The sequence below is a fragment of the Bombus bifarius genome, unplaced genomic scaffold, assembly GCF_011952205.1.
Source record: "Bombus bifarius isolate JDL3187 unplaced genomic scaffold, Bbif_JDL3187 scf7180000007977, whole genome shotgun sequence".
Taxonomy (NCBI): domain Eukaryota; kingdom Metazoa; phylum Arthropoda; class Insecta; order Hymenoptera; family Apidae; genus Bombus; species Bombus bifarius.
The window spans coordinates 1,055,830-1,083,708 of NW_022884362.1; the positions used below are offsets into that span (position 1 = coordinate 1,055,830).

The following is a 27,879-nucleotide window of genomic DNA, read 5'->3' on the forward strand; positions in this document are numbered from 1 at the left end:
TCGACTCATCCCTGTCTGAGTCGCAAGAACGTGGATTTTGTTGACCTTCTATGTCGATCATTGACTAGACAGGATTCAATTTTCGAACGGTTTTCTGCAGCGAGTATGGAAACGCGTTTCTATGATCATACACGGTATCATCTGTTTATACGATCGTGGTTCCTACACATCGCGTGAAAGAATACGCGAGGAAAGATATCTAATATCGCGAAATATATGTACATATATAAAAACACAGATATCGATGTAAATAGATCTTTATAAATGAAATGAATTTTATTTCTAAATTCGAAATATGTACATAAATTATGTTACTAGAAAAGCAGAATGAGCAATGATATTTCTCTACATACCTGTTTTATACTTTTTAATACTTTACTACTAATTCCAATTCGAAAAAGATTGTGGACGAATATAAAAAAGAATGCGGAATATAAAATATCTTATCTTCTACGCATTAAGTGGACCAAATTTTATTTTAATTTCGAAGTTTCGTATAGCAATTTTAATACTAATATTACATATGTAATATTTGTAATTTGACATATAATCTAAAAAAGAAAATCGCGGTTTTGCTTTAAATTCGAATTTTTCTGCTTTAAATTGAACTGGAAACTTGTGGGAGACAACTATTAAATCTTCAATTTCGTTTACATTGTAATTGTGCAGTGCTTAAAAATAAATATCGAGATACATAAATGCATATATAACTATTTTGTAAATGACAATTGACAATACGCGCAAAACTCCTTAACAGTAGATTATCGCGGTATTTTTTTGTGGGCTACGACGTGTAAACTTTCGCGTGCTTTTTACAGTCGACGATTTCTTTTCGTTGCGTTATTTTATTTTTCCTTCATTATTGTACGATTATTCTGAAAATCTTTTAGTTTTTAACAGAGGCAACGCATAAAGGATCATTCGGTCAGAGTACTTATGTATGTAAGTACATATATCTAGTTTATCCGTTTTCCAAATATTAGTCGAATGTCTGGTTAGTACGGCGGATTGATTTCGATCGTCAGTTCGATCATCGTTTCGATCATTTCGAGCAGCAGGATGCTAGTAGCTGTGCGATTAAGTTCGCGATGCTGAAGGAGGCTTAAGCGGGGAAATTGTGTGGAGCAGCATAGCGAGGGCGCAGTCGCGGCTCTTATAGATTTTCCCCTTGCTACATAACTTGGTACGTGTAATACCGACACAAAGCTCGGGGGTTGCGAGGATGGAGTAAAGGGGATGGCGCGTGTTGAACGCGCAACGTCTACGGAAGCGAAAAGGAACTGCGCACACCCAGAGGTGGTGGAATAGGAGGACGAGGAGGAGAAAGAGCAGGAAAAAGAGGCAGAGTAGGAGTAGGAGTAGGAGTAGGAGTAGGTAGGAGGAGGATACAGCAAGAGGACAGAAGCGACGGGCTAGGCCAACCGTCTACACCGTGAATTGCCCGATCGGGAATGAATAATCTCGCGCATAGGTGGTGCCCGACGCGAAGCATTTGGACATGTGACTAAGGGTGAGTGCATCATCGAGGTGCATCTTCGTGGTGCACTGCTACTCGTATTTCACGGTTAAACACGTGGTCCCGTCCTTCGATGCATCTTTCGAACGGTAAGTCTTTTTCCCTTACGTTCGTTCCCTGTCTATTCGTTACACTCTCGGTATCGCATGGTGCCATGAAACGGCGAAACTGTTAATGTTCGCACGATATTTAGCAATCGGTTCGTATATTTTATCGCTATACGTTCTCACGGTTATAATAATCACCTTTTCCGTAAGCGCGAGTTACCAGCTGTTCATTTTGGAAAATAACTCGCAACAGTATCTATCTGTCAAAATCTGTTTGATGTTTTATCGTTTTCTCTATGAAGATCCTATTATACCGCCAACTTCTAAACTAACTATCAAGCATTTTTACGATTCCTTGTAAAATTCCTATCGATGTCAGATTTTCGGGTGCGGTACTTCTTACACTTACCTCCGTATCCGCCGTTTTTCTCAATGAACTTCTTTAATTAGTTCCTCAGTTATACAAAGATCATTTAGTAGTAAATATATCTGTGTACAATAGGATGCTTTTCTCAAAATATTGCAATTAACGTTATCGTTATCTTTCACGTGTAAACTTTGAAGTTAAAAGCTACTATCCGATATCTATCCGAACCTGTCGCTTAATTTCAAATAATTCAATGTTTCTATATCGATAACATTGGTATGGATTTCGAAGTAGGTAACTACCGTACCGGATTGCTTTTCTATTAATTTTAATACGATACATTTTAACGAAATAATACAATACATATTAATATATATGTATGATGTACCTGATGCTTTGTAATTAGTGTTGCAATACAATAATGTACGGTGTTAATGTCAAGTATACATATACATTCAAACATCTTGTTCGATTGTTTAAACTTTTGTTTTGTATTTGCGCTTTACAAACGTATCTGTTTTTCTAATTTGTAACAACATGCTACAAACGTTGAAAAGTCTGTTACTATAGAAATAACGAATCGAATCGTTAATTAAAAATTTAAACGAAAAAGTTTATCGTATTGAGACATAAGTCTACAGATATCTGTATATACATGTATATTATAACACTTTTACATGGAGAAGATTTCAAGAAAATTTCAAGAAAATACAACAATACATAAATTATATGTATATTTATATTTATTAAATACAAACAGCGTATAGTCGCGATAGAGATAAGTTAGTTTACTTAAATTGTTCATGATCGAAGATTTTGAGTGTAAGACTCTAACAGTTTAAGGGAAGTTGTTTAAGACAAGGAAATTTTAAATACCGAAAGATTTATCATCATCGAGGACAAGCTTGGGTGATTAACTGTTACAAAAAGCTATAACAGGTATAGTTGTAACGACTATGATGGAAGTAGCAATTTTGTGGCGAATATTTTGCACTTATTGAAACACTGTATAGTATTACGCGGGAAAAACTTAATACATACATAAGTACGTACATGTACATATGTAAATAAGTCTAATGTTTTCCGAATTCGTGGTTTTGAAAAAAATAGATACTGTTGAAAATTATAGTACGAATTACAGCAAAGAAGTTTGAAAAGTAAATTAGATTGTACGATTTTGGTTTGATCGTTGCAACTTTATAATAAGTCGAGTGCATATGTAAAGATTATATTCGCTTATGATATGTAAAAGGAGTTACGTACACGATGTTACGAAGTTTTCCTATTTTCTTCGAGAAAATTATATCGCGTAGTCTCTAACGTGTATCGTAATTTCCGAATGTTCAACTTTGAACGATTATACGATATGTACGATATGTACGATATGTACGATATGTAAAATACCAGTTTTATATCTGTGCTTTTACTCGTCGGATGATTTCAGTACGAAATGTTGAGGTTACCATGGCAAGCATTATACGTATGTACATACATATGAGAGGGGTGAATTGGGAAGTGGGCGTGAAGGTTGATTCATGCTGGTACGGTGTTCTATACTACCTCTTTAGCTATATTTCGATAATAAGAACCGATAGCATCAGTACCGCATTACAGCCGGATTTAGTATCATATTCGTAAAGAAAGCTCGATTCGACTAAGGTCGATTGTTTCGTTCCATTAAGCATATTATTATGTAAAAATTCTATCTATTTTTAGCATTATGAGTATACATATACATATGCGTATATACGTTTATCGTGTGTATGTACTGTGTATGTATCGTGTGAATATAATTTATATTATTTTACTTAAACCTTACCGTATCTCTCTCGCGAAAAGAAGTATATCCTTAAACATTTACGAATGATATTTATACGAGTAGCTATACACAGTTATTTGTAGCTATTTGTAGTTCTGTCAATAACGAAAGAAAGTAGTCGATTATATCGATAAGCTATCTATGTACACTAGAAAAACGAACAGAAAAAAGAGAAAGACGATAATCTCATTTTGCGTTTAGCGTTAGTAGAACGTTTTTAGTTCTTTGGTAACGCAACTTTGATATACACATTTTTCAACTGCAGTATCTACCTATGTACGTACGTATATCGTTGCCTCTCTATTTTAATCTAATTGATCCAACATACGATTACGGTTATTAAACATAAATAACGAATTATTCGTTTATAACTAATAATCGCAAATTAACGATTAAACATGATATTAAACAGCGACAAAGAACGTTATTTGAAGTAGTGATGTACTTTGAAGCGCCGATGCATTTCGATCGAAACTAAATGCTCAAAATCATATATTACGTTAGTTACAGCGTTATATGGAAATAATGAGAAATATTACGTTATCATAAAATATATTATTGCTTATCATTACGTCTACGTTACGCGTATCGCTGTAACGTCCATTCGATATCAACGAGATAGAAGATTCTTCCGAAGGTCTGATAAAATTAAGGAAGCGTTTGATCCGTTGTGTGAAGAGTGGTGTTCGAATCCAGCCAGACGGATGATATGTGCCGAACGATTCGCATAATGTCACCTTCGTAAGTAATTTATTCTCATTTTTCCTTGGAAAAATGATCATAAGTGGCGCAAAGTTTTCTGTCGCTTTCATACAGCGCGTAACTGTTATCGATGCACCACGTTCTGCTGCCGTTAAGTTGGCCATTTGCCTTTTTTTCCCTCAAGACCAACAACTTTTGATACTTTTGACTGTATAGCGGTAAAAGCCCCATCTCGCCTGCATTCTGAATTCGATCGGGAGTATAACGATATTTGTCACGCTCTTGATCAAGAATATATAAAAAAAAAAGCATTTACATTTTCTCTGTCGAAGCCGAGTGTTCTGGCAGCTGAAGCGTCTGTTGGTGTCAGTGAAACGATCTCGTCTCGATAACGGGTTAAAAAACGGTCTATCCAGCCTTTTCCTGCCATGCTATTCCGAAAAGGATGCTCGATACTATTTCTAACGTTCGCTAGTTGATAGATGGTTAGTTGGATATGTTTAGTGGACGTTCCAAAGAATTTTGACTTCGTCTTCAAGATACGTATAATTAACCAATTGGGTTTCGAGGCCATTTTCTAAAATTGCTTTTTACGCTGATTTTGTGCAAGCTACGTTCTCAGATGCGACGCGTTGACCGTGGCACGTTAAATACTTTTGCCGCTTTAGAGTACATACATTTTTTTAATTTCACAGTTTTAATAGCTTGTATCCTTTTTCTTGCTCGGAATAATTTTAAACCTTTGTTTTCTTTACTCAGTTTCGTTCGTAAGATTCGAAGAAACGATCGAACTTCATTTTATTATTTAGCGATCAATTTTTAAATGTGGTAGTAACGTGAGATTGTCTCATATTGCTACCAATCAGGTATCTCATATTTCTATGAATTTGCCATTTCACTTTCTCTCATTATGTATCGCGATCAAAATACAAACATTTCAAATATTCTTCGATGTACGAAAACTATGATTGTCACGATATAACTTGGCTTTTTTGTTTTTTTTTTTTTTTTCAAAATCACAAAATGAATCAAAGTAAATTTCAGTTCAAAAGTGATTAATGTTTGTAGTAGATTTTCGTAACTCTTCCTTTCTTAGTGAAATCTCATCGTTGTTGATAACACGGTAAATGCGATGAAGATTATAGAAAAATATGTTTTCTCACCGCGTATAAAAGTACCGAGTAAAATAAACCGAAAGAAGGATGTAATGTCTCTGATATCGCTTCACTTCGTATGTATTTTTAATTAGAATCCCGATAGTATTTTAAATTTGTAAGTAATTAAACGTATTAGAGAGTCCTCGGACGATCCATAATATTGCCAATATCTTAAAGTTGCCGATAAAAATGTGGCTTGACAATAAATATTGACAATATCGTGTTGACAATGTACGTATATATTGATCTTTTTAGTCGACAACTTTAAATATTGACGATATACGTTGAAGGTTCCCTTGGTTCAGCCTGGTGTAATGAAACAAGAAAAATGTTTGCGAAATAAATACATACATATATGTATCGTGTTATATAATATTATATAATTTAGCAGATGTGTATGATTTTTAACCTGAATATGTCAGAGAAATAAATTTATGCCATACGAATCGTGGCAACGCTTTGTCAGTTACAAAATTGGTCTCGCGAAGTTCTATCTTTTCGTAACGTAATTACCTAAATACAAGTACTCGAGTATGTATGTTGCGTGGATCGCGGCTATTGTTCATCGACGATTTGTAATGTCATCCTAGCCGCTATGTTAGAACGTTTAGTAACAGATATATACGTATATATACGATGGTGGATCTATAGCGGTAGAAGTAAGAGAGATCGATACGGATTGAAAAAATCATATCGTTGATAAGAGCAAGGGTAACTAGATATTTAGAAAGCGGATAGCATTACCGATTTCCATGATCTTTAAATATGTCGTGGAAATCGACGTTTTCGACAAGTTTTTCCTATAGCTACACACACCGGACTATCTTAGTTGTCGAGATATTCGCAAATGGCAAAAAATTATCGTTACCATTATGCCTCGGCGCTTTGCAACTAAGATTCTACGCGCAGCGCCGGCCGATCGGCAACCGGTACTACACGCGTACGCCACGAACGCACAGTTGTAGGCAGAGTTCGTTCGCTGTGACGGTGACAGCAATTTTCTCTTATTAACTTTATAAGGAATAACCAGCAACGGCTAAAACCTTCTCGGGGTTGCTCAAGAGAGTGTCCTTGACAACATGCGTCAAGGTCAAGATCTGCCATCCTTAAAGTCAACATTTATCGTATTTCCTGTCTTATATGTACCGAGTGTAAAAAAGGTAAGTGTTAAGAGCGATCCTACACCTTCGAATCGACGAAGATTCGCAAAGAAAAGTTTGCGTAAATATAACCTTCATTTTCAGATGCAAGATCAAATTTCTTTTTTATCGTATCGTATAGTACTCATCACGAGGAACGAAGGTTTCGAAGGAACCATGGATCGCAAATGACCGTTTACGGAGGAAAAAAATGTTAAAGTTTTAATAATTCTTACACTTACTTTTTTCCACACCCTGTACATAGTATCGTCCTACTGATTTTCATTGAAGAATTTGCAATTGTAAATAGTTGCTATTTAGATTGAAATATAACGTACCGAAGTAGTTCGATGCCATCCTAGCGATCCTACTATTATTTATGTAATAATATCCGCCAAAATCTTAAACGTCTTACAGTTTTGTCACGGAGTGTATTTAATGCAATACGTAAATAGCAACCGTTACAGATCACAAGTCAGATAACTTACAATAAACTACAGACTTAACAGAAACTTACTAGAGACGAAAAATATCTTTCAAAAATCTAATTTTTGCTTCTGGTATTAAATCTTATGGAAATCTACTTGTAATAATATTGAGGGAATAACGAATCGCGAAAGATCAGAAACCAGAGTTCCGGTTTCTAACGTGCGATTGTTTTCATTATTATGCAGTGAAAGTAAATAAAGTTTAGAAACAGTACGGACCTTTGTAACAAGCAATTGACAAGTCAATGATAATACGTGTGCACGTAACTCGTTACTAGGCGAATTCGGTTACTAGGTGAAATTCGTCGGAATCGAACATTAGAACCGAATATTTCAATAGTAATCTATTTTCACTATGTAATTTGGCATGGCGGTTTCACTCTCCCGTTGTAGGGTAGACTCGGAATAGATTCTGGTTTCTAGAACGTCAATTGTATACTAGAAATAAGCAGCTGCACTCAAAATACGCTGGTTTGTGTGAAAATTATGTCAAATGTATCAATGGATCGACAAACGTAAGTAAAAAGTTTCATCTGTTTTGTGCTTGTTGTCCTTTGATATATGCACGTATTATATATATCGGCCAAATGGGTTCTAGTAAGGTGCTCGAGTTTTCTTACTGATTGTTTATTGTCCTACGGTAGATATTACGTATACAGAGTGACCAACTTTAATCTATAAACGCAGATTGCTATGCGTTGTTAAAAAGAATCGTTCGGATAAAGAGTGAATGGTTTTGGAGAGGTCACACACGTATATGTATTTATGTACTGTGTTGACACACTCCGTGCGAAGCGATTCGAAAATTAGGAGTTACAGTCGACCGCACGTGTTCTCACCATTAACAATATATATAGGTTTGATCATATTTTTTACAGAGTCGCGAATAGTATCTGATTATTTAAATTGTGATTTTTACTAAAAAAAATGCGGTTTATAAATTGCAATTTTCATAAAATGACGTAATTATACTTTGCATTTTCCCTATGTACTTTTACTTTGCAAATTAAGCATGTTTCGCTGTTTCGTCGAAGGTATTCGTTCGTATCTAATGGCATAATTCATTATTTTTCGGATACGGCATACGTATATAGGTAATTGGTAATATATAGGTATATACGTATATATTACAAAGATTTAATTAATATTAGAATTAAATGAAGTTTGAAAATATGTGAAAATATCCTTTGTCTTTATTATTGCTTTTAGTATTTGACTCTGTAATATCCAGTCTTTAGTGAGTCGTCGCGTTTGCTTTCTCGCTCAATAAATTTTACGGAGTTTTCTATACGTATCCGACAAGGATTAAACTTTGTGTTTACGTTAAGAAAGATATCGTTACCTTCAAAAGGATTGGTAGAAATGATTGTCATTTCAAGTGGATATCTTCAAACTCGGAAAGTATACCGTATACGGTACACATACACTTAAGAAACTTTACAGCCTAAAGCGTTAATCCGAAAATTTCATGTTGATATCTGCAATGGCTTCGGAGAGAACAGTTGACAACGCTTTATCTATCCCACCCTGTATACATATTGATATCTAACATGGTTATGTAACAATAAGTTAAATAAGCACACATACTCGTATGTTGATACTTTTGGCGAACTGACAGTCGAGATTAAATATGCGGGCCCACGTTAAAATAAAACTCGCAGAAACACAGACGCGTAGCGATGCAAAACAGGTGAAATCTATTAGTTTCCTGTTACACGTATCGCTGTTAAAACTCTTTGTACCTACATCCGGGAACACGGTAGTTGGAAAATATTCAGGTGTCGCGTTATTTAGGTTATCCGAACGTTTATAAAACTTACATAGTACCTACGTTTGGTCTATTCTTTATTCACACTTCGCATAATTGAAGTATGTACATACGTCTATGGTTTGTAAAGTAAACTTTTGTTTTCTGCGCGCTCACGTTATGCGATTTATACCCCTATACTATAACGTAATAGCTTCGATCATCTCGATTAAATCCTATCGAGCATCGATTAATTATTGGTATTACAAATTACGAATCGAACTGTAATCTATATTTTATGAAACGTACGCATTCGTGGCTCTTGTCGCAATAAATGATCGAACAACAACTTTTAAAATAACAAAAATTACGTATTCGATAAAACATTTGTACATTGAGAAGTCTATCTGTCAGTACCGTTAGCTAAATTGCGAATGAGATTGTAGAGCACAATACAACTATATTTCCGTATATTTATCGCGCTAATTTATCATGTAACGCGAATGATAATATGTATGCGAGGCCCATGATGTCGAGTCATTGGATGTGGTACGTAATTGGACGCCTGCTCCAATTGCGAAAGGGTCATTAAGTATATAATCGATATTTTTCGCGATAACTGGGCTATGTCGTTAGAGGCAAAGCTTTCGTCAAAATAATAACGAGTTAAGTAAAAATATACAAACACGTAATTGCTCGTTGCAAAAGAAGCGCGAAAGAAAGAGTAGTTGCCAATAACACTTAAATTCAAGAAATACGATTAAGCTTGCAAACAATCTGTACGAAATGAAAACGCTGTAACGTGTACTTGAACTGAATCCTTTTCTTTTTTTTTAAATTACAAGTTTAAGGTGATACGCAACTTTCAAGGTTATTAGTAGCCACAGTGAAAATAGTCGGCGGAATAAACACGTGTCTACGATACAATAGGTAGTAAAATCAATATCTTTCGGAAGAGTTAACATTTTTTTGTAAGCTTCTTTTTGTAGCCTTTTTATAGCAGGTAAGTCGCGTTATAATCTTTTTATACCGTATTTATTGTTAGGACAGTTGATTAGAATATGATTGGAAGCTTTGACGATAAGGTAGTAGCGTGTCCAGTTCAGTTTTTGTGGTCGATCCTTACTAGTATCAGTGAAACTTGATCATGTTTCTTCGCACGATAACATACGTATAATCATTTTTATTGCGTTTTTATGTCAAACGTATTTCTTGGAAACAAAAATATTACGCAATAGAAGTACGAAAATTTACCCAGAGACGCGCAAGTAAGTACATATACCTATACATTTTACATGGCGTAGATATAGGTATATTATACATATTTCTAGCAGCTTCGACGAATTACCGAATATTGGTTACATAGTCGTCTACTTATACGTACATCGATAGCAACACATATATATTTGACTGATTTATTATTAAATCGTTTAGAGCGATTTTGTTCGATAAGCATTAGTGACTAAACACAATGAAATCGTAGAACCGGAGAATACTTTATGGGCATGACATTAATTTCATATATTTGATAAATGTATAATTTAATAAATGCCGTTTAACACGCCTTATTTTGGCACATTCAGATATCAAAAGCCTATGAATCATGTTCGTGTTAATCGAATCATATTCGTCTAATATATAAGAAATATCTATCATGTTTTTATAAAGTGTTTGAAAGTAAAGACTATCGTTATCTTAAATCACAGAAATAATTCAGTTCCATCGTACGAATTTACCAAAACGGTTTGCCTATCTTTCGACAACTTCTCTATAGTTCATTAGTGAACATGAATTGTTCATTTCGCGTTTCCATAAAAAGAAGTAAACGTACGATCTTGTAAATAGAATCAAGCGTAAAAGTGAAATTTCGAGCAACAAAGGATCCTGACAGAGCAAAAGAGATTCATCTTGCGATTGCAGTAAGCAACTTGATATTACTTTCAATAATGATCAATTTATTCGAAGAAGATGATTTTCTTTAACCTTCGCAGTGACATGTCATTTTTTAAACGATATCTGAAATTCCGTAATTCAAACATTCAAAACAAAAAGCGTACATATTTGATCACTTTGAAGTCACTTACATGCATATTCATACTTCGTTGAAATAAAATTGTTTGAATATCATTTAAAATCAAAAGTACAGCATATCGGTGACAAATAATATCAAATTTTTGATCTTTTATATCGCAAAGAAACTATTTGCTTTTATGTTTGTAATATAGTCGTTAAACGGAAATCATGCATCAAAAGGAATATGTATAAATTTATAGTATTCTGTGATATTAAATTTTGCATGCTACTTTTACGTAACCTAATTTATTAGACGTATTAATGCATTATATTTATTTACATCAAAATTTTATACATATACATATACATATGTATGTATATGCACACGTTGAAAATCGTTTGAAGCGATGGAACTGAATTGTTAGAAATGTTGTTGTTGTTGTTGTTGTTCCGTAAAGCTTATAAATTATGCGATGATTTAAGAAAAAATATCTAAGTAATTCGGAAAAAGGTAAATTTCTGCCCCCTTCGACAAAGATATTTAAATCAATATTTGAATGCATTCTACATATGTATGTAAAAGAAAAGAACCGTAAGTAAATATTACACATCTCCTTTAGGTTCGTTTTGTTAGTCTTGCAATTACTAGCGATAACATACTGATAATCGTGGCGTGTTACTAATGGCCATCGATGATATACAAGTGGCCTATGGTAGAAAATGTGTTTTCGATGTCATTCTCGTTGAATAGTATTCAGTCATAAATGTTATAGCGATTTAAAATTACATAGTGTAACTCGGGTAAACATGTTCTCATCCGTATCTATATTGTATGAAATTAAAGTCCTTAGAATTGTTCGTTTTTAAATTATATATAGTATATTAGATGCTCAATTAATAGAAAATGTCTGAGGCAGTTGGACATTTTCACTCAAGTTAGAGCTAGATTGTACGTTTTCTCGATTGCAGATTCGATGAAAAGGAGATTAATAACAGATAAGCTGCAGATAAAGGGATGAAAAAATCGATAGTTGTATCTCAGATTTGTAGAGATAGATACAAATTAAATGTGACATCGACAGGTGTACGTGACGTATCGATCGCATTCGCCGCATACAATCCGTGACAAAACGATGGCGCGTGTTCCAGTATACCTTTAAACCCAATACAACGAAATTGTAACTCCTTTTATTTCTGTTAACTTTGGAGGAACGTTGAACTGTCGGCCGAAAATATAAGAATCAGCCGTTACCACTGTGACAAAATGATCGAAATATATAATTTTAGAATCGTAGAATTCGAAGTTAAATTTTCCAACTATTCAGGGCAAGTATTGGCATGTATTGTATTACTATAATACATTTTGTATTTAATTTTCAATTTCAAACAGCGCTAATAAATCTTAGAAAGTGAAATACAAATGACTACATGACTGTGTAAGCAAATTTTGGGTATTTATGTAAATTGATACAGTATATGTTCCCAATTGCATATGTTTTACATATTTGGCAATTGTATAATATAATTTAAATGTCGCAAAGAGAGTAAATACATATGTAAAAACCAGCAAATATTAAATATTTCAAATAATTATATTCCTTGATCTCACCTTATTTTCTTAATTAATCGGTTCGTCTAAATTTCTCCTGTAATTTATGCAACTTTGGTTAACAACTGGTAAGTTGTCGATTATTTAAGCTGGCGATTAATATGAAACACCTTGTGTACGCATTTTTCATTATGTAGCCTACAAATGTCGCATCGTTTACTCGGCGATTATTCAGTACGTGCTAGAACCGACTGTGTGCTTAGTGCTTAAGCTCGGACGTTTGCTATGTCCTAAATGTTGAGCTAGTCTTCTGAAACCGGTTCACTTCCTTAAATAACATACTTAGCATAGACGATTGTTACGAAGGTAAATATTTCCAGCTATATATACATAGCAATACATATATACGTAAATAACTATTGTAACTATTTTGCTATTAAATTAATTTCGTGATTTGTCGCTTAATACTTAAACGCAGCATCGCGTTATTTTATGCATTTCGATGCGTACAAAATTCTATATATATTATAAATATGCACATACGAATTGCGCGTGATTGTTCGGCTGGAATTGCACATAAAAGTGGCCATAAAACGCGTCGTAGTAACGTACTGAGATAATTCTTGAAATGTACATAGCATGCTACCCAAGTATGTTTTTCAGAAAGCTGACAGTTTTCTTTTACGTTACAACCACTTTTGCGATCCTTTACTCCGAGATTGCTACAAAGAACTCGAAACGAAGGAAAACGCTGTGAAAAGGCAACTAAAAGCAAGAGCGAAGAAGGTAGAAATGCGCCAGTAAGATGATTATATTATGCATAATGTTTTCGAAATAAACGATGTAATACAATATAAGTTATAAATTATAATAATATCTACAGAAATGTCGAAAGAAATTATTTCACGGTTAGATCGTTATACCGCTTGTGTATCGAATCTCTATTTTTATTATATCGTCTAAAATTTAAACGCATACGCGACATAATCCATCCTTTCATACGGTGAATCTTGCGAGGGCGTTAGACCCTGTTCGTGTGTTATTCTTCTCACTGGTTCGTGTGAAATCTTTACTCGACAAGCTATTATTTGCAAACACAGGAATCGATACGTTTATGTACAAACGATAACTTTGCTCTTCCTTACGCTAATGGACACGAGGATAGTCTAGCGAGGAACTGGCGTAACAATCGTGAATCGTTGAACTCTTTGGAAATCACAACGATCTGGAACTTCTCCTCGACGCTGCGATCTTCCATCGATATACCTTTGCTCTACGCAAATTGAACATGATTTTCTACGATGAATTTGCTTTAAATAACTTTAATACTTTATGCGGTATTGAATGGAAAATAATAGATTTAAGTTAATATAATTCTTTAAATTTACTATCCGCGTTATATCGAGAAAAAATTAAAAGATCGTAATAAATTTCTGTACGCCATGTCGAAACGTTAACAGAGTTATGAGATGGTTGGTCTCGATGCTCTCCACTGTTTGAATAAAATCGAATTTTCGTTCTTCTCTCGTTATTACCTTCTTCCACTCTATTTGCTCTCTAAGGCTGTAAATTAAGCGGAAGAGTGTAATCGCAAGACTTACCGTACAATCCAAAGGTTGTCTACCGCGCTTTTTGCATCATTTAGGTCATTCCTTTGAGCCCATTTAATTACATTTATAACTTTTAGCACCTATCGTATAAATTTAATTCTATATTATCAAATTTCTTCAGTTTTAAAAAATGATACTACTACTACTACTGAAAAATAAATTACGCGTTTATGGTAAACTTATTAAGCATCTTTTTTAATCGAGGAGAAATCATAATATAAATATACATAACGACACGTCTCGTGTCAGTGTCGAGTGCTAATTGCTTCTCGACTATTTGGTTTCGCTGTTTTTCGGCACAAGACTGGTGTCAAAGATCGAGATTACTCGACCGAAATTTAACTCATCTTCCTTTACTTACCCGACCTCTCGATCGGCTTTCGTCTTTCTGTAGCATCGAGTTATCCTAATTGTAAGCTGTGTATCGTAGCTGTGTTTTGACAGCCACGAGACGAGACCTTCCAAACTGAATGTGTATCGTTACTTGACGACTTACTTGATCGATAAATAATTTAACTTAACGGTTATTTAACCATTAAGCGTATTTAAAAGGCCATTCTTGGTAAAAAAAAAAAGTGTTTGTATAATTAATGGATCGATCCAGTTTTGTTATCTGCACGTGGATCGAAATACTAATACGTTTAATTATCTTAAGGAGAATAACCTCTTTAACGCAGATGAATATTTTCATCTTTGCGCGTTTGCAGCGATAGCTGTAAAACATTGATTTTAAGATTTTAAGCCGTACAGATAAGTAGATAATTTTGTAAGATATACATGTACTGCGTGTCTTCCAATGTCACTGAACTTTCGTTTGGGTCGGAGATTTACATGAAATTGTTTGTACTGGAGGTTCTAAGTTAATTACGAAGCAACGTGTGAAATGAAAATCATGTTACTTCGAACGGTGCTTGATGTTGTCGCGAAGTTGTTAAGCACATTGTATTAACGAGTCAAATGTATCGATTGCTCTCGCAACGAATATACATATGCGTTTCGCGTTACGCTCGAGTGTAGTCGCGTGTCTCTTACTTCTTCTTAAAGTATTGTCTTTTGCTTCGTGTTAATTTTGCGGATCGTTTAATTTTTTCTATACATAATTTTCTTAAGAAATGACGAACTGAATCGAGTAACGTATTAAAAAATATACTATTCCATTGAAAAAGCAAATTCGATCATCTGCATAAAATAACGAATAACGGGAAAAATACTTTTGGAACCGCCCAACATTTTCCGCTAGAGATAACATTATCGATGTAAATCCAAATGATAATATCGGATACACCACCTTGCATGTATGTGATCAACCGTAGATCAGATAAGAAATAATGCGAAAAGTACTGTTTATACTCTTTTACGTTCTCTTTTAGGCGATATTTTTCGGATGACAACGTATATACGTATATATACGTGGTACGTAGTAGCCGTATTCAGTGGTAATCGTATTCGGCAGTAGCTAACGCATACTTGGTTATCGCGAGAATATTTTACGTTACTATCGATCTAATCTATAATTCTGCATACCTAATACTCTTTCATAGTTCAGTGGACGATATTGGTAAGAAAAAATGCAGCGATCGCGTCGGACTTCTTTTTATTTTCTCGCTACTGTTTCGCGATCTTGCAAATACTCTCGCGGCTATTTAACGAGAGTGTTTTGTCGAATTAAATTAACATGCTAACAATGGCAATAGTCGCGATCGAACACTTTACGCGTAACGCGTGTTTCGCCGTTATACATAGAATTCTGATTTCTATATACGAAGTGTTAAAGCAGAAGAGGCGGTGTTTGCGAACTGTGATCTTAGCCACCGAGAGAAGGAAGAAAATTCGTATATTATATACGTACCTACGGAAGTGTCGTTCGATATTTATCTTTCAAGTTGTGATCTATTTACTTTTACAATTACGCTATAGACGGACTACCAGCTGTCGTAGATCAATGAATCGGACGAAGATCATTCACGTTTCACGTTTCCCATAGAATTTCGACTGCTATGCATATTTAATATCCGTCGTTTGTCTCACGCCAGTCTGAACAAGAAGCGTGAGTGAAATAGAGAAAAAAATTTATCGGCTACGTCTTTTTTCGATCTACTCAGTCAGCAATGTATTTCTAGAGTAAAATTAAATTCTGTTTAACCGGAAAAATAATGTTTCACCGTCTTGATCGAGTGTTACAAATATCGCTCGTTTCTTTTCACACTCTGTACACGTATGTATTACAGGGTACGATGTGAGACGATTTCAAAAGTTTATACGTATAATGCGAATCATAAAATCAACGATATTCGATACGTGATATTTCATTTCAATGCAAAACTGCAAATCATAAATCGATATAATCGTAATCTTATCGTCGTTATCGATTACATCAAAGTCTTCGAGAGGCCCTATCGAAATTCAAACTAATCGTTCCGTTTATATTCGGTATATTTTACTTCTTCTCGAACGTTGTTCCATGTTTATCAGAAAGATCGTAAGAAACAGAAACGAAAGCACGAATGTAATATAGTTTTCTCAAACATTGAATACATCTCTATCTCATCTTGTAACCCATTTCATCCATGCCCCGTAAACTCTCCGTTATTCCGATTTACGTGTCTTCCGACAGTACCTAACAACGGTCTATCTTGACCTATCTACCATCATTCTCTTCCTAACCTTTCCGAATCCTTAAAACGCTTGACATTTTACCCGCCAATAGGTTGCTATTACCGAAAGTTAATCCGCGTTGATCTTTGTACTCACCCGGTGCCACGAATAAAATCACGGCTTTTCTGTTCGAGTAATCCACGTTTAGTACACAAACGTAACGATCAGGCAATGCTAAATGCACATACTAAATACGCAAGTATAAAGGAGAAGAAAAAAGAGAAACGACGTATATCTTTGCGACTAAATATTTTTATATAGGCGTAACGTATCGCAAATAACCATATATGTATGTACGTATCTATGTACAAATATTTACTACTTTAAGCATAATTGGTTGCATTAATATCGGTATTCTTTCCGTCAGTTTACAACAGCCACCTTAACTAACTTACGGTCAAAAAATGAAAAAATCCAAAGATAAAGAGCTCGTCATGTAACAAAGTATGCAAGTATATAAGCGTTAGTAATATATATTGGCTTTCGAAAATCGATTCGACTCTCTCTGTGTCGCCGTGTAAAATAATTCACCGTTTAATGTCATCAAGTTCCACGATATATCGATATATTCTTTCAACTTAATTTCATTTCTATACCATTGCGACACCAAAGTTACAAAGTTGCGTTTTCCGCAATAAAATCTTTGAAAATTGTAAACTCATGTTTGATAATATCGATGTAAATCTGTGGTTCGGTGTAAGAAGGCCAATGTCACATTTTCACAGAAACGAATTAAACTCTACAACTAAGTTTGTAAAGAACCGTATAATCTATACAAAAATGACAATTTTAAATTCAATCTAGAAGTGACTATAATTAGTATATATTAGTATATAATGACAGTATATGTGTACGTAGCTATTATTCATTATCCGTATCAAATATATTTAGTATTTAATTAGCATATAATTATATTATCCATAATCTTTGTAATCAAAATATGTGTATAATGCAAAACAGTAAATAGGTTTTCCGGATACTTTTCAGTGGTAGCGTATATCTGTAACAGCTCCTTTATTATTACGTTATTAATACGTACGAACGTATTGGACGTATCGCCATTTCGTCAGAATTAAGCTTTATACTTTATGTTCTACATCTTTCATTTTCCTTTTCAGTAGCTGAATGGACACCGTTCGGGCAAGACACAGCGTATGGATAGATAATTTTTGACAAAGAGGAAACGTGCGGCATGAGTCTGCCGCGTCCTTCCCTGAAGGGATACTTTTTCTACGTGCTATTCTTCTCCGGTTTGCTGCTAGTTATCCTGAATCTACTACAGGACGAAATATGGCATCGTATGCGACCTCATCCTGGACAATCTCAACCGGTTCGAGTTTCCGATACCAAGGTAATAAATTAAGCTTCCTAAATATCGTGCGTCTTAACGTTTAAGATTTAATTCGGAAAAATATTCGTTCGCGTATCCATAATCTCTATTTTACGCTATAGGCAAATTTTTACTCAACGCGGGTGTTGGTATACGCTGTGACCAACATCTACTTATACGTGTAATACTATATTATGCTATCAGATTTACGAAAAGTCGCTAGAATTCTATTAATTAAATAGAGATAAAATTTCTCACTGCCTGTACGTACATACGAAATATCGATTTTCAATATTTCCTCTAAATCGAACCGTGCCGAACTATCCAGAAGAGGCGACAGATATTTCAGTTTTATGTTCCTCGAGGTAAATTTTTTCCAAAGACACGATTTAATTATCGATGATTCTTTTTTATATAAACAACGGCGCTGCAGGTGTTTTGAATAAAACGGTTCGAGTATCACGTGTGTTGCGGTTTTTGATTTACATTTTACTCTAATTATAACTTTGCGTGAAATTGAAAATTAATAACAATGAGATGTCGCTTGTTAGATTGGTTTTATCGGTAATACATACCGCGTATGTAGAAGTTCAAGCTAGCGGTAAATCAAAAAACCAGCTATTTTATTATTTACTGAATTTAAATTATTTTGCGTATCTGTATCAATTAACGAGTAATACATATACAAGTTTCAATTTTTACAAAAAAAAAAAAAAAAAAAATACAAACTCTAGGAAATTCAGTCTGTTAAATATATATATATATATATGTGTGTCGGAGAAGGAAAGACAGCGGGATTTCCCGTCCGGAATGTTGGGACAAACCCCAATACACTAGTCCAGACTAATAAAATATCTTGCTTTTGTAATCTCGCGACTTGATCCGCAATATGGGGTAAGGGATGCCGATCCGGGACCGTATTTTCATTTAGTTCTCGAAAATCTACCAATCATCTATCTGAACCATCTTTCGTCTTCGCGAGTAACATAGGGCTCGCGAACGGCGAGTTACTAGGCCTTATGATAGTTGGCTCTAATAAATTCGCTTATTCTCTCACGTATTCTTCTGCGCTCTTCCTCGCGAAGTCTATTAGGACTTCTTTGTACGGCGATGTTAGGATCGCCCAATTGTAGTTCCAACTGGCCTGTATTTACGCGAGTACGTAGGAAACCCGCATCGAGTGAGTCCTCGAATTTTCGAAAAGAAAGATTAATCGACTTTTATCACTACCCCGCACGCCATTGTCACTTCATTAACATCGATCTCGTCTTCGGCGATTTTATTACAGGCATTAATTATTTGTCTTACACATAGCGAGGCTATTTTGTGTAATACTACGTCAAAACCTTGACTTGTAATTTCACGATCAATCGCGATATCGTATTTTAAAATAACTATCAGTGAGGACATGACGACTTTATTTCTAATGCAAAACCACTAACGCCCGCGACGGGCAAGAGTTGAGATGTACCAATATTTCTCATTCCTCGCATTACGACTATATCGATCGTTCTTTTGCCAGAAAATCTCAAGACTACGGATTCTGTAATCAGTGAACACTTGGCTCCCAAAAATCGGGGTAAAATGGAAACGACTCACCCGGATGACTTGATCCACCAGTTGATGCTTCCACTATGTGGAAATCGATTCGACGCTCGTTATTGAAATTATATTCAGGGCACTGCTTTCTGAGGATTTTTCTCCATAATCGAATTGACAGCTGCGCATCATGCGGCGGAATCGGTCGTAAGCTCTTGCAGTGTTATGACCGGCACTGATCCCACTTCTGATGTCGGAGGCAGGTTGGCAGTTTGGGGCGTTCGGTGAACCTTCGCCGTCTTACTTTACCGTCGCGAATGTAGCCAATATTTATCAGTACGAATGCGGACGCTACAAGAGGCTATGAGGAATGGTAATAGGATGGTCGAGATGATGGTGACAACGAAGTCAGGTTCGATAACGAATCCACGGTCCACGGGAGGACTCGTATCAACGTGCTACTCGATTCGGGTTACTTCCCGATGACTCAATCGGCAATTCGTCCAACGACTCACTAACTAACTGACTAACTCTAACTCTCACTCTAACTCCGTCAATTCAAAAGAGGCTGCCCTTATATACTCCTGTCCCCTCTTCTCGGGTTAATCTTTGTTTTAAGGAGAGCCATATAATCGTTTCATACCTCTGTCAGGTACATGTCCCTCCCGTGACCGTGGCTACGTTCGTCCCTGACCTGCCATGTCACTTCGAGCCCAAACTCATCGTCATAAAGTCAGATTGGAACACTAAGACTATTTCTTATTTTTATTACTTAAGGGCGGCTATAGTAAAAGTCTGGACTAGTGTATTGGGGTTTGTCCCAACATTCCGGACGGGAAATCCTGCTGTCTTTCCTTCTCCGACATATGTATAGTAGTTAAATAAATATTTTGTTGCTGTAGACACATGGAAGTCCTTAAAGACGATAGTATTAACGAATAGAGGAGGAAAAATTATTACACGCTGAAATGTTGAAAACGTTAAAAATGTTTAAATATCGGATTTCGATCGCAGATCAAGCAAAATTGGCCTGCAAAATTGAAGAAACCGACAATGCATGTTTCGCAGACTCGAGAAAAAATGGAGAAAAAGCTTCTATCCGAGGTATAGTTGTTAAATTGCATTGTCGATAGATGACTGTAACACGGTGTATGCGTGAAACATAACCGAGACAACCTTCCTATCGATGTGTATCGAAACGTACCAATTAAACATCGTCATGAAATAATCGAACAACTTTTTATACGGTAATTAAGTAAACATAATTTTGAAGTATTAACTAATGTTAAACAACCGGAGACGTTTCAAGGGAAATGATTACATAGATATTCCTATTATTATTATTATCGTATAGGAAATCGTAGTTAAATCTCGTGTGCAAGAATTCTCGAAAGTGAAACGCTTGAGAAGTATCAAATACCGAACGCTATTTTTTTTAGTTTTGATAAAGCAATACGACAAGTCGTGTCTAATCTGTGTATAAGAGATCAAGCCACGTACGATTTCCATGTTTTCCAAAATGGAAAGACCGTCTTGAAAATTAATCGACCGTCTTGCGAAGCAAAAAAATAAACATAGCAAAATCGGAATAAATTTGAAGCTTCGTTATTTTTATTTCTTATTGCAAGTTATAAAATCGGAGGTACGTATTATCTCACTCTTTATTGCTTTCATAGATAAGCTTAATTACCCCGATTGTATCATTGTATTTCTCAATTTAATAAACATATTTCGAACGCTACTAAGATAAACGTTTAAATGATTTATTATGGTTGTCTCTGTGGTTTCTAAGATACTTGCAGCTAATACCCAACTAGTTACGTTAGCTTCATGTAGACTGCTTCGTTCCGTGTGACTTGCGATACACGTACGTACGTACATATGTACATACATACATACATACATACATACATATATAGCATAATACCGCATACGAGCAATTAGATTAGTTTTTACTATTGACGATTAAAGCGTGATCCGATAGAATTAGCATGCAGGTGCAACTTTCAGAGCTATGTAAAACGCACAATCGCTAACACTTAGGAGTAGGTACAGCTACAATCGTTGTACTTCATAATAGTTACAAATAATATAATACGCGTGATTACACGGAAAGTTGCTTTTACGCTTATCGTTGGTATAAAATTATGACAAATATACGTTAACACGAGTAATTTACGTATTTATAAATGTATGTAAACATCATTTATAAGCAGTAATATTATGTAAAATACTTAGGTACGAGTATACCGAAAATAACTGATAAATACAATCTTTTAATGGGATTTAATATTTTGATATTTCACACGAAGTTTTATCCAATTTATCCATCGAACAAATATCATTTTTATGTCGTCGGTGATTTGTTTTAATGTAGATCGGTGAGACGCAAACCATGTAAATTTCTACAATTTCGATGATTTCGTAAGTATATAAATAAATCGCAAGCTTTTTTAATTTACCTTTATTCGTTCGCGCCGAAGTTCATAGTGACCGTATCAAGTACAAATAAAAATGAAAATTTTACTAAAACGTACATGTATATGTATATATTACGTTAAATATTTATTTATTTTCTTAAAGAGTGATGGATTTTCTTAAGCGATGTTCAATTTATGTATCTATAACGGAGTGTTGAGAATTATCGCGTCTATCATCCTATCGTAACAAATACTTGTAGTTTCTGAAGAAAAGTCCAGTAGGTGATGAAATTTTCCAGTACGTACTACACATATTCAATTTTTGCATTCTGTAACTTATCTTTTCTGATAACGCTAAAAATCGGTTTACCTCAAGAAATTCGATTTAATCGAATAAAAGCGAAGCTCTATCTCACGTGCATTTGCAAAAACAATTGTGCCATAGAATGTAACAAATTTCGTTAATTTCGAAAATATTTTACCGCTTTTTAACGCGTTATATCCAACGCAATCTGATTAAATATAGCGAAGCAGTCGTAACACCATAATTTTTAGGCGACGCCAGAGTGTTGAGAAAACATGAATCTTCGATATCATCGCAAACATCATATCGATTTACACGATCCAGCGATAAATCTTTTTAATCGTATTATACTTTTTTCATCGAGATAGAGATAGCGAGAGAATAGTTTTACGCGATAGAATGTATTTAAAACGACGATCATTTATGCAGAAATAACGTTATGATCTTGGAACGCGAATATTCAAATGTTTCGAACGAAATAGTTTTATGAGAGAGGAAACTGAAGAAATCGTTTAAAAACGAAACATTTTGTTTACGGATAAGGTACAATTTCAATTACCGTTGACAAACAAATTCAACAGCATCTTACAAATTAACCTTAGTGCAGAGAGATTAGATGCTATTATGCCTGTGCTTAACGAACAGTAGCCGTGTTTAGGAATTATAAATGGATTGTGCGAACGACGAAATTGTAGCACGTAATCGTAATGGAAGATATGCAACTGTGTGGTTCTTCTGTTAAAAAGGTATCCAACCTAACCGGCACGACGATTTTAACACGCAACAGTCTAGAATTGATGGATCCATCGAAAAGACCTTGGTATATGAAAGGAGGGACCAGGAGGCCTTATCCTGCCATAAAATCGCATCGTACTGGCCGCAGATTGGCGCGTTTGTGGCCCGACGAAGACGCTTACGACGATCGTGTTACCAATCAAGTAAGCTTCGATCAATTTGCAGCAACGATATCTGTATTTGACCGCATCGACGACAATTTAATAATCGGAATTTGTAATTTAGGAACAGCGGTTGCCACGATTCACCTTTGTAGAATCGGCGTGATATAAGTTTAACTTTTACCCCGTAGACGCGAATCTTTCGTAACACGATACCATAGGTATTTTATATGTTTTACGTTTATTCGTCGAAAATTTTATAATCATCTTGATTTAGGACGTTCGAGGAGGCTACGCGACCTTTCCCAGATTTCTTGAAAGAGCGTTACCAATGGAGAGGCGCGTAAGACACGAAAGATCCACGTTTACGTATCAATTTTGACTCGAACAGAAACGTTGGTACGAAAACGTTTTATTCTGCCTTGAACTTAGTTTTTGTTGCAGCGCTACTCCTATCCCGGTTAATCCTATCATCTACGCCGATCTACAGGACATCCTGTACATATATTTTTAGCACGGTACAACGGTTGATCGATAATAGCCGTTATAAATATAAGTTTACCATAATTTATCAAATTTGATATTCGATAATCGATATTATTCGAACGGTGATAAAAGTAATCGAGTAATCGGATTCGATATTAAATATTTGCTAGTCGAAACAAGAATTTATCGTAGCGCGTCGTCTTTTTCCTTGGAACAAGAAGCTGCACTGTAATTTGCAGTTTGAAACGAATTGCCTATTTACGACTTTGTCGTATAGCAGTCTACAGCGTACTTTACTAAACGAAAATAGGAACATTGTGTTCCACCTTCTCTTTCAAATCGCGCATGGCCATGTAGTAGCGGTACATACTTTGTCTTTCACCCTTTCTTCTACGCCTGCGGCACAGTGCAGTCTATTATACGAGTATATAGGGCAGCGTTCTAAAAAAGGCATTGTACACAATTATGAATTTTACACGATTACGATTCTTTTTCTCTGTTACTATTATTTTTATTAATGTATTTCTATCGCGCTGCTGTCCATCGTTTTTTTAACGTATCTCGTCCGGAAAAGCATACGTAATACCTGTGCGAGATAACTTTTTCGTTTATTATACGTTTCCTAAATATCTTTCTCTCTCGTTTCAACTAATTTTATCCAATACGGTTTATCGAAACTATTCGTACCATTTCATTCCACGTGCAACTAGTATATACGTATTTTGTTCTTTAATTAGCTGTTTTCTTTTATGAACAGTACACGTAGTTATATTTAAAATACTTGCTCTCTCTCTCTCTCTCTCTCTCTCGTGTTCTGTGATGCGTAATGTAATTAACTATTTTTGAAATTAATTATTTGCAGTTGATGTATGTACCGTCTGATTATAATAAAACTGGTGTCGATCGTCCATTGAAAAAGATAATGGTTCCACATGGTATGCCCGAGGCAAAAGTCGGTCCCGACATATTTCTTCAGCATCGATGTCCAGTAAATACTTGTATCATCGTCAGAGATAACGCCGAAGATGCTGATTTAATCTTATTTAAAGACTACATAACGCACGTGGGAAGAAGATCTGCGAGTCAGGTACGAAATTCAAATTTTGTCGTATCTTTACTAAAAGTGATATGTAAAGTAACAACAACGAGCAAAGTAACGCACGGAGAGATGGTCGTTTCTATAATTTAGCGTAATCAACGTTTATATCGTGTAATAGCTAGATCGTAGGTTTTTATGCTTTTATGCGAGATTTAAAGGTACAGAAAAGTTCACGGAAAGCATATAATATGCAAATATATGTATATTACGTACATAATATGTACATACATATAGTATAGAGTATTTAGATTCCAAGGTAGAGCGTTCGTTACGATATATGTGTAACGAGTAAAATAAGTTTCTATTCAAGTTCTCTTTCTTTACTTATGTTTAAAACCATATGAATTAAAAAGAAAGAAAAAACTTCTTTCCATCTACGGTCTCGTGTTCTTTCGTTACATATCGTATTATCGTTCGTATCGTCATATTTCTTATTTTAAGAAATTCGTTTCTTCAGCTTTTTAGGAGAAATCAAAACGCTTTGTAGGTTTACTCACCTACGTGTATTCGATGGTCGATTAATCGATTAAACGCTATTGCTCGCGATCGCGAAACGTTTAAATTTGGTAATGCGTTTTGCGCGAATCACGAAAAAACCATGTCATACGGAATTTAATTATACACGTCGAATGAGACTAATACGATTTTCAGCAGGTGTGGATGCTGTATTTTTTAGAGTGCCCTTATCACACGCAGAGCGTGAAGAACGCTGTCATCAATTGGACGGCAACTTATCGTCGTGACAGCGACATAGTCGCGCCCTATGAAAGATGGCAATATTACGACTCTAGTGTCACGCAAATACCGCAGACTTTTAATTACGCAGCCAACAAGACTAAAAAGGTAACAACGTCCTTATCTTATTTATTTCACAGTCGTTCGTTGATTATATTTACTAGATGCTTGAAACAGTTTCTCAAAAGATCATGGAAAATAATCAAACTTTTGATTAAATCGTATATCTTTTTGACATTGAAATCGTTTTATTTTAAACGCGCCGGGTCAAGTTGTTTCTTACGAAAGTTTCAAGAAATAACAATATCTTATTTTAAAAAACGGCATACCGTTGAAATATACGACGTAAAACGTTACATTACGTTACGATTATCGCTGTAACCATTGTTTTCGTCCTTTTGAATATCCCACGAGTGACATTCGATAGAACGATAAATCGAATAAGAAGAAAGATATTTCTAGAAAGTTTAATATTCAAAGTATATCGATAATGTTGCTTCAGGTAGCATGGTTCGTTTCTAATTGTCATCCACGAAATCAGCGTATGCATTACGCGAAAGAGCTTTCGAAATACATCCAAGTGGACATCTATGGAACCTGTGGCTCCTTGCGATGCCCACGTTCGCAATCTCAAGCGTGCTTCGATATGCTCGACGAAGACTACAAATTTTATCTAGCTTTCGAGAATTCCAACTGCAAGGATTATATTACGGAAAAGTTCTTCGTCAATGGTCTCGGGTATGATACATTTTAATTTACGCTTGTACTCGCGGTCGATGTTACGCGAATTACAAATACACGAATTTTAACATAAGGCGCCATCTTTTACGAAATTCATACGTACGCAAAGGTATACGCGAGGTTTAGAGGGCCACTTAAAAAATTTCGTTGGGTTGTTGCCATAATTGTTAGAGTGTGCTTCACGCTCGGTTGTTACCTTACTTACCCACCCTTATTTAGCGCACTTTGATGTATGTAGAGGTTCTCAAGATTCCCTCCTGCCCTACTATGTTCGAGTGTTATCTTCACCGAGATTTTGGAATAAAACCGAGAATAACAAGTTACTCTTGCCAGAACCTAATGCTTTCTTGCAATGTTTTATACGAAGTACATACATACGTATACGATAGGTACATGTTACTGTCAATTAGGTTTGTATCGTTGATACGTTGTTGTTCGCGTTATTATATCGTAGATGTTTCGACGTTGGCGATTTATCGCGATACATACTACTTTCTAGAATAATCGGTATAGAACTTTTAATCAAATGGAAAACCCTTTTGGTCTATTTGCGTCAAAGAACTTACACCGTTTCCATAAAGCAAATGCCATGCAATTGTAAATTGTAAATTGTAAATTGTAAATTGTAAATTGTAATTGTAAAATTTCGACCAATTTTGCCACGTTATTGAAATAAATTTCTGTTTTTCATTCAGACACAACGTTCTGCCGATCGTAATGGGTGCGCATCCAACGGATTACGCTCGCAGCGCTCCTTACCGCTCGTACATTCACGTGGATGAGTTTGAGTCACCGAAAGAGCTTGCCGAGTATCTTCATCGTTTGGACCGAGACGACGAATTGTACAATTCGTACTTTCGTTGGAAAGGTACCGGCGAGTTTATCAACACGTACTTTTGGTGCCGTGTTTGCGCCATGTTGCACGACGACCGGCCGCCAAAATTTTACAAGGACGTGAACGAATGGTGGAGAGGCGATGGAATATGCACGACGACTTCGTGGCGCGAACACGATTCGGTTCGTGCAGGAAACTTGAAAAACACTTGAAACGTTCTTCGCAAAGTTCCGTTGATATACGTGAAAGGACGCGGTGCGTCTGAACGTCTATACGCGAGAATCGACTGGATTTACAAAGGCCACGTGGAAAGTTTTATCGCTAAGAAGCGGTATGTTCGAGAACGATTCGTTCTGTCACTTATCCTTGATCGTGTAACGAATTTGTTGCGGTTGCGATTGCGGTTGCGATGCTCAAAAAAAAAAAAGAAAAAAGAAAAACTACCCATGGATTCCGAGGAATCCGATGTTAACGAGACGTTCGAGTCGAAGTTAAACGACGCCGACGCGACCCGACGTCTGGTTAGTCCGTTAATCGATAAAAAGACTGCCGACTACGAATTTGATGAAACGCAAAGACCGAATTTGTATTTTTCGACGAGCAACACGGACTTTTACGTGCAACGATCGACGACCGATTCCCCACTTTAGAGGTACGGTTACTCGTGTTTTTACGGTGACTATAA

The 27,879-nt window shown here is 35.5% G+C and overlaps 1 protein-coding gene across 6 annotated transcripts; it reads left to right on the forward strand.

The window, feature by feature from the left end:
* Positions 1 to 1,355: 1,355 nt before the first annotated feature.
* LOC117204097 (glycoprotein 3-alpha-L-fucosyltransferase A) lies at positions 1,356 to 27,626 on the forward strand. Of its 6 annotated transcripts, none has more exons than XM_033441138.1 (8): positions 1,356 to 1,510; positions 17,928 to 18,160; positions 20,693 to 20,782; positions 23,149 to 23,340; positions 24,647 to 24,871; positions 25,535 to 25,726; positions 26,121 to 26,356; positions 27,055 to 27,524. In XM_033441138.1, exons 2-8 carry the CDS (start codon positions 18,002 to 18,004, stop codon positions 27,404 to 27,406), a joined length of 1,446 nt encoding a protein of 481 aa, XP_033297029.1. In that variant the 5' UTR covers positions 1,356 to 1,510; positions 17,928 to 18,001; the 3' UTR covers positions 27,407 to 27,524. The 6 variants fall into 6 exon arrangements, with proteins under 6 accessions (XP_033297029.1, XP_033297027.1, XP_033297030.1 ...); XM_033441136.1 differs by having other exon boundaries at positions 1,357 to 1,605; positions 27,055 to 27,626; XM_033441139.1 differs by having other exon boundaries at positions 1,357 to 1,605; positions 25,538 to 25,726.
* Positions 27,627 to 27,879: the final 253 nt, after the last annotated feature.

Bases quoted from the DNA above. Each gene is read 5' to 3' on its own strand.
- LOC117204097 (XM_033441138.1), top strand. From the start codon at position 18,002: ATGAGTCTGCCGCGTCCTTCCCTGAAGGGATACTTTTTCTACGTGCTA. The intron at 18,161-20,692 runs GTAATAAATTAA...TTTCGATCGCAG, and splicing joins TTCGAGTTTCCGATACCAAG to ATCAAGCAAAATTGGCCTGC. The intron at 23,341-24,646 runs GTAAGCTTCGAT...AATTATTTGCAG, and splicing joins ACGATCGTGTTACCAATCAA to TTGATGTATGTACCGTCTGA.